At 38.8% G+C, this 19822-nt stretch overlaps 1 protein-coding gene across 6 annotated transcripts in view; it reads left to right on the forward strand.

Moving 5' to 3' along the window:
- The window catches only part of MAPK8 (mitogen-activated protein kinase 8), a 101584-nt gene that overhangs the window by 68037 nt on the left and 13725 nt on the right, over nt 1–19822 (forward strand). For all 6 annotated transcript variants that reach the window (XM_025918398.2, XM_086680242.1, XM_025918399.2 and 3 more), the window contains 3 exons: nt 2786–2844; nt 2934–3072; nt 17215–17380. In XM_025918398.2, the coding sequence (XP_025774183.1) occupies nt 2786–2844; nt 2934–3072; nt 17215–17380 (364 nt within the window). The remainder of the gene's footprint in view (nt 1–2785; nt 2845–2933; nt 3073–17214; nt 17381–19822) is intronic.

Raw genomic sequence — 19822 nt, forward strand, 5'->3', positions numbered from 1 at the left:
CTGTCTGCCTTAATCTTTTATAGCACCTTTATTGAGATACAATTCACATGCTGTACAGTTCATTTAATGTGTGTAATTAAGTGGTTATTAGTGTATTCACTGATGTATATGACTACAGGCAGTTCTAGAACGTTTTCATCACATCAGAAAGAATCTCCGTATTGTGTAGCTGTCACGTTCCTTTCTCCCATCCACCTTAGCTCTAAGCAACTACTGATCTCTTGTTTTTATATGCTTTTCATCTTTAACACTTCTCTTGTACTATAGGATTTCTCAGATAAGAACAGTTTTACTATTTCTACAAGTCTGTAGATGTGCAGTTCATCTAATTAGGAGCCAGGAATTCATTCATTTAGAGCAGCTAGATGCATTCTTATTATCACTTTCCCTATCTTGAACAGATTTGTTAGACCTTTTCTGATCTGAAAATTATGTTTCTGAATTTATTCACTGAACAAATATTTGAATGCCTCTTATAAGCAAAGCTTCGTACTTAGATGAATGACATAAATTCCTCCCTCATGTAGTTTGTCTAGAAAAATATTCCCATTCCTAAGTGTATTTGTCAATAAACATTTTAAAAATGTGTGTCAGTTATCTCCCTGTGCTAGGGCTGTAAGAGGGAATAATTCTTTCCAACAAGGATCCTGGTGTGATTGGGATGAGGCTGTCATGAAAATGAGTCTATACTACAGTGTGTTAAATGCCATATTAACACATAAGACATTGTGGGAACAAGGTAAAGAGAATATTCAGCAACCCATCAAGGACTAGATAGAGGTTGTTAGACTCTACAAAAGACATCAATTTTGAAAGGAACAGAATTCAGTAGGTAAATATGACAGGTACAGGGAAGAGTATCTTTAAAGGCATTGAGAGTTTTTAAATATATCATTGTTTAAACTAATTTAGTATGGCTAAAGTATCAAGTTTAATAGAGGGCTTAGCAGGAGACAAAGTGGGTTGATATTCTGTCATGGAAGTCTCTGAATATACTTCCTGCAAGGGAGTTTGGGAAATTTTTTTGCTGGTAGTAAGTTTTTGAAGAGGTGAGTAATATGATCAGGTCTTTCTTTCACCATATGATAGGCAGTAAAATGGTAGCTGGATTTGTAGAAAACCATTGTTAGGGAACCTAATGTTAGAAGTAATTACAGCATGAACAGTCTAGATGAGATGTCAGAATCCTTTACCTGTATGGTAGCGCAGGGAATTGGAAAGAAGAGATTGAAGTTCAGACTGACAGTGGAATGGAATAGTATTCTTTTCAACATTTATTATGGTGCAAATACTGAAAACGGAGTCAAAAATTACTCTGAGCCGCCTTTGTAAAAGAGAAGGCACTCTGGAAAAGTAAAGGGTTTGGGTAGGAATGCTAATGAGTTCTATTTTGTATTCTTTGTGAGACTTTCATGTGACATGGCAATGTGTATTTGAGACTTCTAAATTAAGCAGGGCCTTTTAATGTATATTTGGAGACTGTCCAACATAGAGATGTTTAGAGAAAAAGACATGTATTGCCCCCAGGGAAAGGGTGCAGATGGAGAAAAGGATTAAAGACAGAATGGTGGGAAAGAGGGCATGTCTGTGGATGAACCAGAGAATGGACTGGGAATGAAGAAAACTGGGAAAGTTCAGTATTATGAAAAACTGAGGGCGATGGGGGAGTTAGATAAGAGCTGATGGAAGGTATTTAAAATTTGCTCACAGGGGCGCCTGGGTGGCGCAGTCGGTTAAGCGTCCGACTTCAGCCAGGTCACGATCTCGCGATCCGCGAGTTCGAGCCCCGCGTCGGGCTCTGGGCTGATGGCTCAGAGCCTGGAGCCTGTTTCCAATTCTGTGTCTCCCTCTCTCTCTCTGCCCCTCCCCCGTTCATGCTCTGTCTCTCTCTGTCCCAAAAATAAATAAATGTTGAAAAAAAAAAAAAATTTGCTCACAAATTGGGGCACCTGGGTGGTTCAGTGGGTCCGACTTCGGTTCAGGTCATGATCTCGCGGTTCCTGAGTTCGAGCCCCACGTGGGGCTTTGTGCTGACAGCTCAAAGCAGCTGCTCCACCAACCTAGAGCCTGCTTCAGATTCTGTGTCTCCCTCTCTCTCTGGTCCTCCCTTACTCATGCTCTCTCTCTCTTTCTCTCTCTCTTTCAAAAATGACTAAATGTTAAAAAATATTTTTTTTAATTTGCTCACAAATTATGTAGATGATTGTATAATATACATCCTTGATAATTGAGTATTCATAAACGGAATGGATATGTGGAGCTCTTGTGTTGGTACAATTTTAAGAGCATTTTTAGGTTCACGGCAAAATTGAGAGGAAGGTACAGAGATTTCCCATATACTCTCTGCCCCCACACATGTATAGCCTCCCTCATTATTCATATCCCCCACCAGACTGGTGCATTCACTATAATCAGTGAACCTACAGTAATGTGTCCTTATTACACAGAGTCCATAGTTTACATTAGGATTGTCTTTTGTATTGTACATTCTGTGGATTTGGACTAATGTGTAATGGCATAATATCTACCATTATAGTATCATGCAGAGTATTTTTCACTCCCCTAAAGATCCTGTGTGGTCTGGTTTTCTCCCTACCCCCAATCCCTGGCCATAAAGTTGTATTAGGTAAAATAGAAGAGATTACTTGGGCTTAGAACATAAGATTTTAATATTCTTATACCATTGGTAGATTTTTTTTTAACCCATGTATTTGCAGTTCCTAAATGAAAGTATTATTAAGCAGCAGTGGTGTCTAATTTTTTTGTCTCTCTGCTTTTGCCACAGATAATTGGCCTTTTGAATGTTTTCACACCACAGAAATCCCTAGAAGAATTTCAAGATGTGTAAGTGTGATAATTAAAAGTTTACATTCATACATTATTCTTAGATTGTTGCTGTGCACTTTAGCTGTCATCTTTTCTCACCCATGAAGTTACATAGTCATGGAGCTCATGGATGCAAATCTTTGCCAAGTGATTCAGATGGAACTAGATCATGAAAGAATGTCCTACCTTCTCTATCAGATGCTGTGTGGAATCAAGCACCTTCACTCTGCTGGAATTATTCATCGGGTTAGTAGAAAAAATTACCATCATGTTCTTTTTTTAATTATTGAGGTGAAATTCATGTAGCATAAAATTAACCATCTTTTAAAGGGTTCAATTCATTGACATTTAGTACATTCACAACATTGTGCAACCACCACCAATGTAATATTTCAAAATATTTTCATTGCCCCAAAAGAAAACCTCATACCCGTAAAGCAGTCAGATCCTCTCTCCGTCTCTCCCTCCTACACCTCAGCCTCTGGCCTCATACCAATCTGTTTTCTGTGGATTTATCTCTTCTGGGTATTTCATATTAAGTGGAATCATATAATATGTGACCTTTGTCTTCTTTAACTTAGTGTAATGTTGTCAATCTCGTTCATGTTGTGGCATGTATCAATAGTTCATTCCTTTTTATGACTGAATAATATTGCAGTGTATGCATTTACTACATTTTATTTATCCATTCATCCATTAATAGACATTTGGGTTATTTTTACCTTTTAGCTTTTGTGGATAGTACTGCTATGAACATTCATGTACAAGTATTTGTCTGAGTTCCTGTTTTCAATTATTTTGGGTATCTTCCTAGGATTGGATCATATGGTAATTGTTTTTTTAACTTTTAGAAGAACTGCCAAACTGTTTTCAATAGTGGCTATACCATTTTACATTCCTAGCAGCAACATTCCTAGTAGTGAATGTTCCTAGCAGTGAACATTCTGATTTGTCCAAATCTTTGCCAGTACTTAATTGGCTTTTATTCCAACCATCCTAGTGAGTACAAAGTGATATCTCCATGTGATTTGCCTTTTCCTAATGACTAAAGATGTTGAATGTTTTCATAAGCTTGTTGGTCATTTGCATATCTTCATGGGAGAAATGTCTGTTCAAGTCCTTTGCCCATATTTTGATGGGGTTATCTTTTCATTGTTGAGTTACCGAAGTTCTTTATATATTCTGGATCCTAGATACTAGACCCTTATCATATATGTGATTTGTAAATATTTTCTCCCATTTTGTATATTTTCACTTTCTTGATATCCTTTGATGTACAGAAGTTTTTTAATTTTCATGAAATTCAAGTATCAGAATTATGTGGAACTGCTGTAAGGACAGAAACCTAGACCAATGGAATAGGACTAAGAGTCCAGAAATAAAATCACATATCTACTGCCAACTGATTTTCAACAAGGGTGCAAAAGGCCAGTTGGGAAACAATAAGTCTCTAATAAATGATGCTGGGACAACTGGATTTCCACAAGCAAAAAAATGGCTTTGGACCTTCTCTCACATCATACACAAAAATTAACTCAAAATGGGTCAGTAACCTGAACATAAGAGCTAAAACTATAAAATTCTTAGAAGAAAATGCAAAAATAAAGATAATTATTTGACAATGAATTCTTATAGAGGATACCAAAAGCACAATCAGCCAAAGAAAAAACTAATTTTGTAGTAAGTTTTGAAATGGGGAAGTGTGAGTCCTTTTAAATATTGTTTTGACTCTTCAGGACCCCTTGTGATTCCATCTGAATTTGATTATCAGCTTTTCCATTTCTGCAGAAAAGTCATTGGAAGTTTATTTATTTATTTTTTTAGGTTTATTTATTTATTTTTGAGATGGGGGTGGGCAGAGAGAGAGAATCCCAGGCAGGCCTGGCACTGACAGCACAGGGGCTGAAACTCATGAGCTGAAGTCAGATGCTTAACCAACTGAGCCACCCAGGCACCCCAAGCCATTGCAGTTTTAATAAAGATTTCATTCATTGGGGGTACCTGGGTGGCTCAGTTGGTGAAGCTCCCAACTCTTGATTTTGACTCAGCCCTTGACTCCAGGGTCATGGGATTGAGCCCCACATAGGGCTCTTTGTTGACAGCAGGGAGCCTCCTTGGAATTTTCTCCTTCCCTCTCTGTCTCTGCCCTCCCCTGCTTGCTCGTGTGCATGCACACATTCTCTCTCTCTCTCAAAATAAATAAAAATAAACTTAAAAACAGAGATTTCATTCATTGAATCTGTAGATTGCTTCGGTAGTTTTGCCATCTTAACTGTATCTAGTATTTCAGTTCATGGATGCTGAATGTGTATCTTTCCAGTTACTTAGGTTGTATTAGTCTGCTTGGGCTGCCATAACAAAATACCACAGACTCAGCAGCTTAAACAGCAGCTATGAAATTGCCCTCTGAGCTCTGCTTTTTCTTTATTCCCTAAATTTTTATATGTTGTGTTTTCATTTTCATTCATCTCTAAGTATTTTCTAATTTCCCTTGTGAATTGTTCTTTGCCCCATTGGCTGTTTGAGAGTATGCTGTTTAATTTCCACAAATTTGTGACTTTTCCAGTTTTCCTTTTTCTTGATTTCTGGCTTCATTCCATGGTGGTCAGAGAAGATACACTGTATGATTTCAGTCTTTTAAAATTTATTGAGACTTGTTCTGTCACCTAACATGTAGTCTGTTCTGGAGATTGTTGCATGTGCAGTGTTTTTGGAGGGAGTATCCCATATATGTCTGTTACATCTAGTGGGTTTATAGTGTTGTTCACATTCTTTATTTCCTTATCTTCTGCATAGTTGTTTGTCCATTAATGAAAGTAGGTATAGATATCTTCAACTGTTATTGTATAACTATCTGTTTCTCCCTTCAATCATGTCCATTTGTGCCTATATTTTGGAGCTTTGTTGTTTATAATTGCTGTCTCTTCTTGAGGGATTGATGTTTCTGTTAAAATTTATTGTCCTCCATTGCCCCTTGTAACAGTTTTTGTTTTTAAGTTTTATTTTTATTTAAGTAATCTTTCCACCCAACGTGGGGCTTGAACTCACAACTCTGAGATCAGGAGTTGCATGCTTTTGCTACTGAGCCAGCCAGGCACCCCCCCCTCCTGCCCCCCGCCCCACCTTGTAACAGTTTTGACTAATAGTCTATTTTGTCTGATACTAGGTTAGCTATTCCACCTCTCTTTTGGTTTCTGTTGGCTTGAAATATCTTTTTCCGTTCTTCCACTTTGTGCCTTTGAATCTAAAGTGAGTCTCCTTTAGAGTCTCTTAATAGGATCAATTTTCTTGTATCCCTTCTGCTGTTCTCTGGTTTTTACTTGGAGAGTTTAATCTATCTACATGCAATGCAATTATTGATAAGGAAGAATTCACTTCTGCCACCATGCTGTTTTCTCTGTTTCGTATCTCTTTGTTTCTCAATCCTTCCATTGCTGCTTTTTTTGTGTTTAATTGCTTTTTTAGTAGTGTGCCATTTGATTCTTTACTCATTTCCTTTTCTGTGTCATCTTCAGTCATTTTCTTAAATGTTACCATTGGGATTGCAAATTTAGTCTCTTCAATTTATAACAGAATCTATTTTAGATTATTACCACCTTACCCTCAATAGCATACAATAGCATACAAAAACTCTACTCCTGTATACAGTCTGTTCTTCCCCCATTATGTTGTAGTTGTCACAAATTAAGTATTTATACACTGTGCCCAATAAGATAGATATGTTATTATTGTTCAGTGCATTTGCCTTTTAAATCATATGTGGGGTGGGGGTGAATAGGAGTTAGAAACACAAAACACAGTAATACTGACCTTTGTTATTTACCTATGTAACGACTTTTACCAGTATTCTTTATTTCTTCTTACAGCTTCAGTTTACTATTTAGTGTCCTTTTATTTCTACCTGAAAGACTCCCTAATTTAGCATTTCTTATAGGGCAGGTGTAACTAACAACAAACTGCCATAGCTGTATCTCAGAGTGTCTTAAGTTTCTCCTTTACTTTTGAAGGACAGTTTTGCTAGATACAGAATTTTTGTTTGGATTTTTTTTTCTTTTAGCAGTTTAAATGTGTCTTTTCACTGCCTTTTGGCACCTGTGATTGCTTTTGAGAAATCAGTTGTTAATACCATTGAGGATCTCTTATAAGTGACAAGTTGCTTCCCTCTTGACTCATAAGATTCTCATTTTGTCTTTGGCTTTCAACGGTTTGATTATAATATGTCTCAGTGACGATCTCTTTGCTTTTATCCTTGGAGTTTATTGAGCAGCTTGGATGTGTAGATTTATGACTTTCATTAAATTTGGATGTTTTCACTCATTTTTTTCAATTTTTTTTCTACCCCCTTTTCTTTTTCCTCTTATTTGAAACTTCCATTATGTGTATGTTGTATTCTTGAATATATACCACATCTTGTTTTCTTCAACTTCAGTGTTTTGTCACAGGCAGAATAGGTTATTCAATTGTCTTGCAGTGTTTTTGAGAAATGCCCCCTGTCTAGCCCAAGACAAGAGTCCCACACTGAGAATGCGGGCAGCCAAGAAGATGGGTAGGACAGGACTAGTAAAAACACCACACTCTTGCCTATTGTTTTTTAAGTTGCCTTTGTCTCAGTTCTATGTTTACTTGGTTGTTGTGAACATTTGACTGTTTTCCAGATTTCTGAAAAAGTATTCTGATCCATTTTGCTCTGCTTTTTGGCGTTTCTGTGAAGCAGTCTACTCTTCCATTTTTGCTGACATCACTGTCTTTAATCATATTTTGGGGCGTTGTACTTCACGGGTTTATATGGAGTAGAATAAGCTTAGTTTTGCTTTGAAATGAAGCAGTATATAAATATCCTGCTATCATTACCAATGATATAAAACTGAGTATTCATCAGAGTTGTTTCTCAGATGTTCAGAAATATTATATATTTTTGTAATCTGTTTTTAACTGATTTATTGACATGTAATTCCCATACCATACAATTTATGAAGTGTATAATAATTATTTACTATACTCAAAGGTTGCACAACCGTCACCACAATCTAATTTTGGAACATTTTCACCCCACTTAAAGAAATCCTGCACCTGTTAGCCTTCCATTTCTGTTATTCCCTGTTCCCTTTGCCCCCAGCCCCACACAACTACTAACCTACTTTCTGTTTCCATATATATGCCTGTTCTGGACATCTCTTACAAGTGGAATTGTATATAATATGATCTTCTGTGTCTGGCTTCTGTTCCCTAGAGTAATGTTCTCAAGGTTCATCCCTCTATGTATTATGTATCAGTACTTATTCCTTTTATTGCCAAACAATAGTTCACTTTATGGATATATACCACATTTTGTTTATCCATTCATCACTTGAGGGACATTTGGGTTGTTAGCCATTTTTTGGTTATCGTGAGCAATGTTGACATGAACGTGTGGACGTGTGTTTTTTGTATTTTAGTTTTAATTCTAGCTTATTCTTGGAAAAGTATAGCATTTAATTTGAGACCGATTTCTTGAAAAGTATTTAATTCATTGGAATTCTGTATTTTCTCTGAGCTACCTTGTGTCAAATAATCGAACTCAAAATGAAAACAGATTTGTTCTCTAGATTAACTATTTTCAGACCGTTATGTATGTGGCATATTTAGGCTTATCCTTAATTATCGTTCTGACTGAATTGCTTTGTATATTGCATATGCAACTGCTATAATATTATATCTGATGCCATCTTTAAGCAACATAGGAGATATCTCTTTCAATGGGAAGGTGTGTTATCTTCCTCATCCCATATTCCTATTCTGTGAGAGGCAAATGAGTTCAACTTCTGGGTTTTGTTTCTGCTTGTTTCTTTTGCCCTGTGGACCAGGATAGTAATGTGCCACCATGGAAATGAATTTGATTTTAGTGAAGTAAAATCTCCCAAATAGAATATTTTCAGATTAATGGGGGTAACAGAAATCACAGACCACATGACAGAAGATAGGAAACAAAAGACATAGCAAGAAACATAAAAAGGGAACATTAAATTACGGAAGACCAATAGGTAACATAATGGATAAAGGGAATTAACCCCTTAATGAACAAAGTTCAGGTTTTGACACACAAAACTACCAACAACAACTGTGTGTTTCTGTAATGCAAACAATTGTAACTAGCTTCCAAAGGCTAAAAGCAAAGGCATTGGCAAAGATGTACTGGGAAAATGAAACATGAAAACAAGGATAACTCTATTTAGTCAGGTAAATTGAATATCGTGGAGCCAGGGGGAAAGCATTTCTCAGTGACTTTGTAAGGATAAAGGGTGGAATTCACTTATTTAGTAACTGTCAAGAACTTTATACATGAAGTGGAGTTACAATACACAGAGTTTAAACTGTGGAAAATAGAAGAATTATGCAAACACAATGGTATTGGGATACTTAAAAAATTTTTGTTTAATGTTTATTTATTTTTGAGAGAAAGAATAAGAGAGCGAGAGCAGGGGAGGGGCAGAGAGAGAGGGAGACACAGAATCTGAAGCAGGTTCCAGGCTCTGAGCTATCACAGACACAGACACAGACCCCGACGCGGGGCTGGAACCCACAAACTACAAGATCATGACCCGAGCCAAAGTTGGACACTTCACCGAACTGAGCCACCCGAGCACCCCAGTATTGGGATATTTTAACATACTCCCTTAGTGTGGATAGATAAAGTGGTAAAAATAAGTACAAGTGTAGAAAATTTACATAATAAGTTTGAGCTAATAAGAGACATACTGTGAAGAAGTCTGTGCCTTTATCTTAGGTCAGGTTATGTGGGAAATAAATCTCTAGGACAGATAACACATGTAAGAAGTTCGTTGGGGATTCCCCTAGGGATCAGCATCTTTGAGGGAGTAAAGGAAGTAAAACTGGACAGAGGGAGAAATTGAATTGGATGCAGTCACTCCTGAGGCCTCAGCTATTGACTTAACTGGGCTTTTGCTCTGGGGAGCCGCATGACATTGGAAAAGTGGCTCTCTGTGGCTGAAGGCAGTTCCTGGAGAGAGTTGCTGCAAACTCGGCACCCAACGCTGGCAGCAGCTAGAAGAATGAGTGCCTCAGTCCTGAATCAGGAATCAGAACAGCCACCAGAGGACCCACTGTAGGACACCTCTGGTGCCTCTTGTTCCCATTTCCTTCATACAGTAGGTTCTGGAGACTCTTCCTCCAGGATTTTATTTGATGTCTGTTCCTTGAGGAAGTTATGAGAAGTTTCATGGGATAAACTACAGCACCCTCTCCTATAGCTGGTCTTGAGGCCACAACTGATGCTCATCTCTCTGCTCTGCTACTAATTTTAAATACCCTTCACCCTGGGGCGCCTGGGTAGCTCAGTCGGTTGAGTGTCCGACTTCAGCTCAGTTCATGATCTCAGAGTTCGTGGGTTTGAGCCTCGCGTCAGGCTCTGTGCTGACAACTGGAGCCTGAAGCCTGTTTCAGATTCTGTATCTCCCTCTCTGTGTGCCCCTCCCCTGCTCACGCTCTGTCTCGCTCGCTCTCTTTTTCAAAAATAAATAGCCATTAAAAAAATTTTTAAATACCCTTCACCCCAACCTGATCTAAAATCGCTTGCTTGGTAAAATAATCTGAACTTTCATCTCTTAGGGCTTCAGTACAAGGCAGGGGGAGGAATGGGGTTCCTTCCACATAGTCAAGAGACCCAAGCTTCACCATCTGCATAGTTGCCAGTCATTGTGTCCAGCGAAGAGAAAGCCAAGTGGTTGTACTGGCTTTTCTAGCTTTGGCCTGGAAGTGACACACATCACCTCTGTTCTGAGCCCATTGGCAGAACTAGTCACGAGGACCTGCTTAATTATGAGGGACAGGGAAATGTGGAGAGGCAGAGCTCGAAATGGTGGTGGGCATTAGTTTCTGCCATACACTACCCTTCAGGCTGTCGAACACTTCTTTGCCCCCTTTATGCCACACATAGTACACTCACCCCTTGCTTAGGGGAGATAACCCAGAGTCCTAGTCTATCAAGACATTTATTTCCCAAGTGATACATGGTAATCTCTACTTCAGATCAAGACATTGTTCATTTTAGTCCAGAAGCTAAAATGATCAAATTATCTGACCACTCCTGTTTACTCCCCCTGCCCCCATCCCCTAGATATGATGGTCACACCAGGCCAGGGTAACCATAGTAAACAATCCCATTGGGGAAACTGAAAAACTCAGACACTGATTATTTGTAATTTGGAATTCTGTTGGGCAGGCATTGTGAATGTCACTTCCCTTGGGGATGAGGAATATTCCTTGGTTAGTTCCGCAAGGAACACTCTGTACACTGTTCTCTGTGGTACCTGGCTCTACTATGTGAAGAGTCCTTCTTTTCCACTATCCTTTTAAATATATCTGAAGTGTTTATTAGAAAATGTGTTTGGGAGGCACCGGGGTGGCTCTGTTGGTTGAGCATCTGACTCTCGATTTCAGCTCAGGTCGTGATCTCACATTCATGGTTTCAAGCCCCACATTGGGCTCCTCACTAACAGCACAGAGCCTACTTGGGATTCTCTCCCTCCCCCTCACCCCTGCATGCTGTCTCTTTCTCTCTCTCAGAGTAAATAAATAAACTTTAAAAAAAAAATCTGTTCTCCTTGGGGGCTGTTCAGCCTTCTCAGCTTACTCTCTGTAAAAAATTGGGGAGCCCAAGTGTCATTTTAAGGCAGCCCTTCTCAACCTGGACTTTGTTGATGTTTTGGATGAAGAATTCTTTCATTTGAGGAGCTGTCCTGCACCTTGTAGAATGTTTAGCAGCATTCCTGGCCTCTACCTACTAGATCCCACCAGTACTTCCCAGTTACGACAACCTAAACTGTCTCTAGACATGGCCAAATATCCCTTGAGGGCAAAAGTGCCCTGAATTGAGAGCTACTGTTTTAAAGCCAGAAGAGTCACAGGCTAATGGAGGTGTTTTTGTTTTTGTTTTTAAGTTTATTTATTTATATTTGAGAGAGAGAGAAGGACAGAGGGAGGGAAAGAGAAAATCCCACATAGCCTGTACACTGTCATTGTGGAGCCTGACATGGGGCTTGAACCCATGACATGTGAGACCATGACCTGAGATGAAATTGGGTGCTTAACTGACTGAACCACCCAGGCGCCCCTGGGCTCTTTGACAATACAACTCTCTCAGAAATTTAGGAGGCGTCTTGTTTTTAATTACAGTTATTTTCACAGCACTGTTGTTAGTCACTGGTTCTGCATTCTTGGATTTAATGTCTACCTTTAAGTTTTCAGGCTTCTGTTGACAAGTCTGAGGCATTTTCATCAAGTTTTTGAAAGATCTTACTGGTCTTTTTCCCTCCAGGGTTTTCAGAATTATTACGTGGAAATGATGCATGAAAAACAAATCCAAGGTATTGGTGGCATAAGACAACGTTTATTGCTTGTTCAGGGGTCTGCAGGGTTGGCCATGTGGCACTGCTTCAGATCCCAGGTTTGTTCCACCTTCACGTTTCAGCATCCAGGCTGAAAGGGTGCCTCCCTGGGGCACATCCCTTCCTCCTGGTGAAAGATGGAGGAGCAAGAGCCAAGCTAAATCAAGCATATTTAAAACTTCTTTTCGGGGTGCCTGGGTGGCTCAGTTGGTTAAGCGTCTGACTGTTGATTTTGGCTCAGGTCATGATCTCACAGTTCACGAGTTCAAGCCTTGCGTCGGGCTCTGTGCTGGTAGTGTGGAGCCTGCTTGGGATTCTCTCTTTCTCCCTCCCTCTCTCTGACCCTCCCATGCTTGTGTGCGCGTGCTCTCTCTCTCTCTCTCTCTCTCTCTCTTAAAATAAATAAACTTTTTTAAAAAAATTTTTTTTTAAATATAGAGAACTTTTCAGATTTGGTGTACAACATATTCCCTCACATTCCATTGCCTAAAACAAGTCATCTGACTTTGGCTCATTAGTAAGGTGGAGGAGCACAGATGGTCCCTTCCTCATGGGGGCTCCACCTAATTTTTCCACTTTACTGTGGTGTGAAAAGTATGGTGTGAAACCGTGCTTTGAATTTGATCCTTTCCCAGGTTAGCGATAATGTGGTGCAGCACTCTGTCACAGTGCCTCGGCTCCCGCCGCCACGCCGTCACAGGGTGAACGGCTGCTGCACATAGCAGGCTTTCCCTATGCATACAGCCATTCTGGTTTTCACTTTCAGGACACCACCAATAAATCACATTAGCTGTTAGACACTTGACTGTAAAACAGGCTTCGCGTTAGATGATTTGCCCAGCCGTAGGCTAATGTAAGCGTTCTGAGCATGTTTAAGGTAGGGTAGCCTTAAGCTCTAATGTTCAGTAGGTTAGATATATTAAATGCATTTTCATCTTACGATATTTTCAAGTTAGGAGGTTTTATCGGGACATAATACCACTGTGAAGTCAAGGAAAATGTATATATTGGGTTGGGACGGGGAGAGAGTTACTGGACAATCTGCCATTTTTTAAGGGTTCAGTAGCATTTAGCTTTTCTAGAATGGCAAGGTCCTGAAAATCTAGACTCCGGGTCCCTTTCATTTTTGCTTTTAAAGTGGCCAGTTCTTTCAAATGCGGCCAATGGCCATCAACACACATTATGAAGGTTTTGCTTCCCAATCTCTTCTAGAGCAGGGGTCAGCAAACTTTTTCTGTAAAGACTTGAGAATCTTTTAGCCTTTGCAGATGATAGAGTCTCTCTCACAGCTATTTAGCTCTAACACAAAACAGCTAATAACACAAAAGCAGCTGTATATAGTAGGTAATTGAATGAAGAGAACTGTGTTCTAATAAAACTTTCTTCACAAAAATAGGCCTTAATTTGTTAACCCTTGTTCTAGAGCTTCAGGTTCAGTATACAAGTGCTGTGCCTTCCAAGTTACTGCAAGTGACAGGATCATGAAATGTATTGCTATTATATAATCTGGATCACCTTTCCAACCTCTGATATTAATTTCGCTGCTGCCTGCTGCTCAATCTGCTAAGCCAAGATTCTGTGTCTATAATAGTAACACCCCACTTCTAGTACTAATTTCAGTGTTAAAATAGACTAGTGTAAAAGAAAAACATTGTGTGTTTCCTTTGCTTTTACACTATTGCTGTACTACTTCTGACGCCAAATGTGTGGTAGTTTTTCCCACACCAAACACTTCTCAGATTTTCTGGACACCAGCTGGGTATCTGATAATTTAACTCAATCCTGATACTACCTACCTGGAGATAGCATCAGATCCAACAGGTTAAGGGATCTGGCCCAGAAGTACCCACTGTTCAGATGCCAGTCACAAACCCAGCTTGTTACCTGTGCTTCTGAACTACTGCTATAATTCAGAGGTTTATAAGACCCCTTCCTTGGGTTCAATTAATTTGCTAGAGTGGCTCACAGAACTCAGGGAACTCACCAGTTTATTACAAAGGACATAACTCAGAAACAGCCAGATAGAGAGATGTACTGGGCAAGATTTATTCTCCCAGCACCTCCACATGTTCACCAGCCTGCAAGTTCTCCTTACCAGTCCTTTTTTTTTTTTTTTTTTAATGGAGGCTGCATTACAGGTTATGATTGATTAAATCATTAGCCTTTGAGGTTGAATTTGGTCTTTAGCCTTCTTCTCCCTGGTGATCTGAGTGGGAAATGCTGAGAGTTCTGACCCTCTAATCATTTTGTTGTTGCCCCTGGCAACCAGCCCCCCATCTTTGGAACTTAACAAAAGTCACCTCCTTAACATAAACTCTGGTTTGGTTGAATGGGACTTCTTAGGAATAACAAAAAGTAGGTCTTTCACTTTTAGTGCTCTTTTAGGTAATGCAAGGGTTTTAGGAGCTCTGTGCCAGTAATTGGGACAGAGACCAAATAGATATTCCTTATTTCAAATCGCAGTGGTACAACTAGGCTATGTCATGGTAACAAATAAACCCTGAATTCTCAGGAGCTTAACACAGCTAAGGTTATGGCCCATACTACATATCCAGTGCAGGTCATGGTGGGGTAAGGACATAGGTGCTCAGCAAGCTCGCTTGACAGAGGGTCCACTATCTGGGAGGTACTAATCACCAGAGCCGAGGAAGAGACAACAGGGTGTCGTGCACTGGCCCTTCTGTTCTTTTTTTTTTTTTTTTTTTTTTTTAACGTTTATTTATTTTTGAGACAGAGAGAGACAGAGCATGAACGGGGGAGGGTCAGAGAGAGGGAGACACAGAATCTGAAGCAGGCTCCAGGCTCTGAGCTGTCAGCACAGAGCCCGATGCAGGGCTTGAACTCACAGACCGCGAGATCATGACCTGAGCCGAAGTCAGCCGCTTAACCGACTGAGCCACCCAGGCGCCCCTGGCCCTTCTGTTCTTTGCTCCCACTCACAGCCCATTGACTAGAGCTAATCATGGTTAGGGCTTGTCTGTGAGGAGGCTGAAAAATACTGTGGAGAAGCTGGATTATTAGATTAATCCTACTTCCTCTGCCACAAATTTATGCAAATTTAGTTCTTCTCACGGATAGTTAGCAGTGTTACATCTGTGGAAAGCTGTAAGTTGATACAAGGATGAATTTCAGGTAATAGTCTTTGAAGCATTTTCTTGACAAAACATATTTGTAAAAAAATTATATTTTGCTCTTAATCTTTCCAAAATAAAGTATTTAAGGTTGGCATCTTATTTCTAGGCTAGAGTGTAGTAGTGTAAAGAGCCATTAATCATTAACCATCACAGTAGACACTGAAGTGGTTTCAGTTTTGCAATATGCAATTCTTGAACAGGCTGTATTTGCTGAGATAATGTGTTTTGTAAATAGTACGACATTATATGTACAAAATAGCTGTAATGAAAACTTTCATTTTATATTTCATTAAGCCTGTTGATATCTTTTTTCAATTTGACAAAGCCCTTGGAGTACATATCTTCTAAACCCATTCATGATCGCCTATCAAAATATGCTAAAGACAACATACATGATTTTCTGGATATAGGTGTTACAAAGTGTAAACAGTGTCTTACAGGCCAGCTTTTTTCTTTTGTATTAATCGTTGATATTCAACGTTACGTACTGCATGTCTGTACCCATAATGGAATGTGTTTGTGGGCAGATACATTGAGTTTGCTTTCTTTGGTTTCTTGGTTCATAATAAGATTCATCAGAGCTAACAGACAAAGTGTGTTGGACTTGAAAGTCATGAGTGTTTATGCTGCTGCTGCCTTCCTTTTAATGATCATAGCATAGAATTCCTTAAGGTTGGGCAGGTAGAAAATTCTTCACAAGGACCTTATTTGGTAGCATCAACTGCTAGTATTTTATGGATTAGTGGCACCAAGACAATGGTGTCCTACTTCTATGGGCAGACAACAATTTTATGAACACATTTGTGTGATTTAAAGTGGGAAGCCAGTGATGGAAACACTGGTAATGATCATTTCAGTCCATGGGATGCCTGGGTGGCTCAGTTGGTTGAGCGTCTGACTTCAGCTCAGATCACGATCTCTGGGTTCTTGGGTTCAAGCCCTGCTTTGGGCTCTGTGTGAACAGCTCAGAGCCTGCAGCCTGCTTCGGATTCTGTGTCTTCCTCTTGCTCTGCCCCCTCTACCACTTGTTCTCTCTCTCTCTCTCTCTCTCTCTCTCTCTGTCTCTGTCTCTCAAAAACAAATTTAAAAAAACATTAAAAAAATTTTTTTAAGCTGAAAAAAACTGATAATGACTTAAAAAAAAGATCATTTCAGTCCTTTACAAATGAAAGTCTGCCAATTTGGTTTTTTGTTTTTTTTTTTTTTTAATTTTTTTTAAAGTTTATTTATTTACTTTGACAAAGAGGGGTAGGGGCAGAGAGGAAAGAGAGAATCCCAAGCAGGGTCCGCACTATAGGCACAGAGCCCAGTGTGGGACTTGAACCCATGAATTGTGAGATCATGACCTGAGCCAAAACCAAGAGTCAGACACTTAACTGACAGAGCCACCAAAGCACGCTGAAAATCTGCCAATTTGAAAGGTCTTGGATTGTCAATAGAATGGCCCGTTGACTTATCTATATAAAGCTCATTGTGACTTTAAAATGAGATTTTTAAAAATCTGGTAATTTAGTATACAAATGAGTATAAATGCTTACCTTAACTAATCTCTTTATTTTACTGTAACAGTTCTTACGTGAGCTTTAAAATACCTTTAAAAATTGCTTTTATTGCACTTGATTGAAAATTTCTAGCTAATCATAATTTCCATTGCTAATTTCTGTAATAAGTATGTATTCATAAGTGAAAAATGCCATCAAGCTAATGTCTCACAATTACCTGTTACAAGGAATCTGAGCAGTGATACGGATTGTAATTGAGATAAATTATAACAATTACCATGAATTATTTTACAACTGATCTAACAATTTGTGAACTGTAAAATGTTTGTATATATCACAGCAGCCATTTTTTATTTTTGTATTTTGAAGGACTTAAAGCCCAGTAATATAGTGGTAAAATCAGACTGCACTTTGAAGATTCTTGACTTTGGACTGGCCAGGACTGCAGGAACTAGTTTTATGATGACGCCTTACGTAGTGACTCGCTACTACAGAGCACCTGAGGTCATCCTAGGGATGGGCTACAAAGAAAACGGTCAGCAAACACTATTTACTCAAAATACTGTTACTGGCTTTTGTTTATCAGATTTATTATGTAAATATTTAAGCTGGAAGTGCATAGAGTTAAATGTACCACTGAGGTGTTTATCAGGAGTTTGAAAGTAACTATAAATTTTGTCATAAATGTTTGGAAAAACTTGGGGCCCCTGTTTATTTAAATAGAAGTACATAACAGTCAACACTACAGTTGGATAGTTTGTTGCTATTGCCCCTGAAACAATATATGCCATTTGTTTGCCTGTAACTTGAAAATGAGCATTTCTTTTTTTAAATTTTTTTATGTTTATTCTTGAGAGAGAGAGACAGAGAGAGACAGACAGAGCATAAGCGAGGGAGGGGCAGAGAGAGAGGGAGACACAGAATCCGAAGCAGACTCCAGGCTCCAAGCTGTCAGCGCAGAGCCTGATGCGGGGCTTGAACTCACAAAATGTGAGATCCTGACCTGAGCCGAAGTCGAACGCTTAAACCAAGTCACCCAGGCGCCCAGAAAATGAGCATTTCTAACAGGGACTTAGGAAGTATGTGGTAGATTGACGGTTTGTTTTTAGTAATAATCCTGCTTTGCATTGGTGATATTTGAACATATTTCCAATCCCATGAAACTAAGGTTCTAGCACTTAGTGTAAACTGTAAGAGCTACATTGAGGCCATTCTGCAAAGCTGATGGATAATTAATTAAGGTGGTCTTTGGGGAAAAACAGTGTTTCATCAAAGCCTTGTATCCTGCCTTAAAGAAATAGCATTTTTGTATATGGGTATATTCAATTATATATTTCAACAGTAGAATCAAGATTGAAAATTATCAGGCATGTAGTTCATGCATTTTTAGAAATTTTATACATATATGTACATATATAGAATTTAAGAAGTTTTGTTGGGGGCGCCTGGGTGGCTCACTCGGTTAAGCGTCCGACTTTGGCTCAGGTCATGATCTCACAGCTCGTGGTTCGAGCCCCACTTCCGGCTCTGGTGCTGACAGCTCAGCCTGGAACCTGCTTCAGATTCTGTGTCTCCCTCTCTCTCTCTCTCTCTGCCCCTCATGTTCTGTCTCTCTGTCTCTCAAGAGTGAATAAATGTTAAAAAAAAAAAATTAAAAAAAGAAAGTATTGTTGAATCTCACTCAGATATTTAGGAGATGAATAAATCTGCACAGGATTATTATTAACTTAAACTATAACTTTTAAAATGCAATTTCATCCAAAATACTCCCTAGAAAAGGACCTAGGTGTTTTTTCTATCAAGAAATCTAGAACAGCAAGCAGTTTACTTTGAATCAAGAAACTATATTAATCTTCAAATTTCTTTTTTATAAAAGACTATATTGAATGGAGGGTTTTAGCTTAATTTCCTTTGCTTTTCTGAATTAATTAAAAACAAACACTTTAAACACTTACAATTATTCTTTCCTAAGTAAACATGCTGTTCTGTTTTCTTTACCTAAAATTGTTGTATGCCTTAGAATTTGGTGAGTTGGATTTAATATTAGACTCTTCATTTGAGAGTTGATACTTCAAGTGATCAGCATGAAGATTGCTTTTGCATTTGCTGTAAAACTATTGGTTGTCATGGATATTGTGTCACTCAGTGACCTGTAAATGTGATTTTGGGACATAGCTCCCTACCAGAAATTAACATCAAGAGAAACTATCCTATGAAGAATTGGTATGCTTTCCTGTCTTAGATAAGAACTGTGGAGATCACTTGATTGCCTTTTTTTGCCTCAGGAAATGGAGTTAAATGTAATGCTCACTCATGATAACATTAGCAGCAAAGTTAAACATAAGAACTTCCTTCTTTTAGTGACACCCACCGCCATTTGTTTTAATAACTTTATTTGTCTTTTATTGCAAGCTACCATAAAGCTTTTTGGAAACTGTGATATAATGGAAGATATTTAAACTGCCAAATAGACTAAGCAGTTTGACCCTTTAAAGCTAGTTTTTTGTTTGAATTAGGCTTACTATGTTCTGAGAGACTTCACTAACCCAGACAGTATCTTCCCACGCTTGCAGCTTTTGAAATTTGTTTAAAAATAACGTTTTTCTTAAGGTTATCTATATAAATTATGTCCTGGATCTTTAACTAAAGTTTGCCATTCTCTAAAAATCTATAGGAAAAAGTTATTGTTGTAGATTTTTTCCATAAAATGAAAACCCTGGAAAAAAATTGTTCTTTGAACTGATTTATGAGTATTACTTTTTCCTTTAAAATTCTGTTCTTGAAAGTTTTGAATCATAAGGATTCATATGTATTTATTTCTATTTCTATTTTTATTTTTGAGAGAGAGCGTGTGTGCCCATGCGCACAGGTGTGGGACAGAGAGAGAGGGAGAGTGTCAGCTTGGAGCCCAAGGCAGGGCTTAATCCCTAGATCCCAGGATCCCATGAACTGCAAGATTATGACCTGAGCCCAAATC

The sequence above is a fragment of the Puma concolor genome, chromosome D2 (assembly GCF_028749965.1).
Source record: "Puma concolor isolate L17-30 chromosome D2, mPumCon1.1.hap2, whole genome shotgun sequence".
NCBI classification, from domain to species: domain Eukaryota; kingdom Metazoa; phylum Chordata; class Mammalia; order Carnivora; family Felidae; genus Puma; species Puma concolor.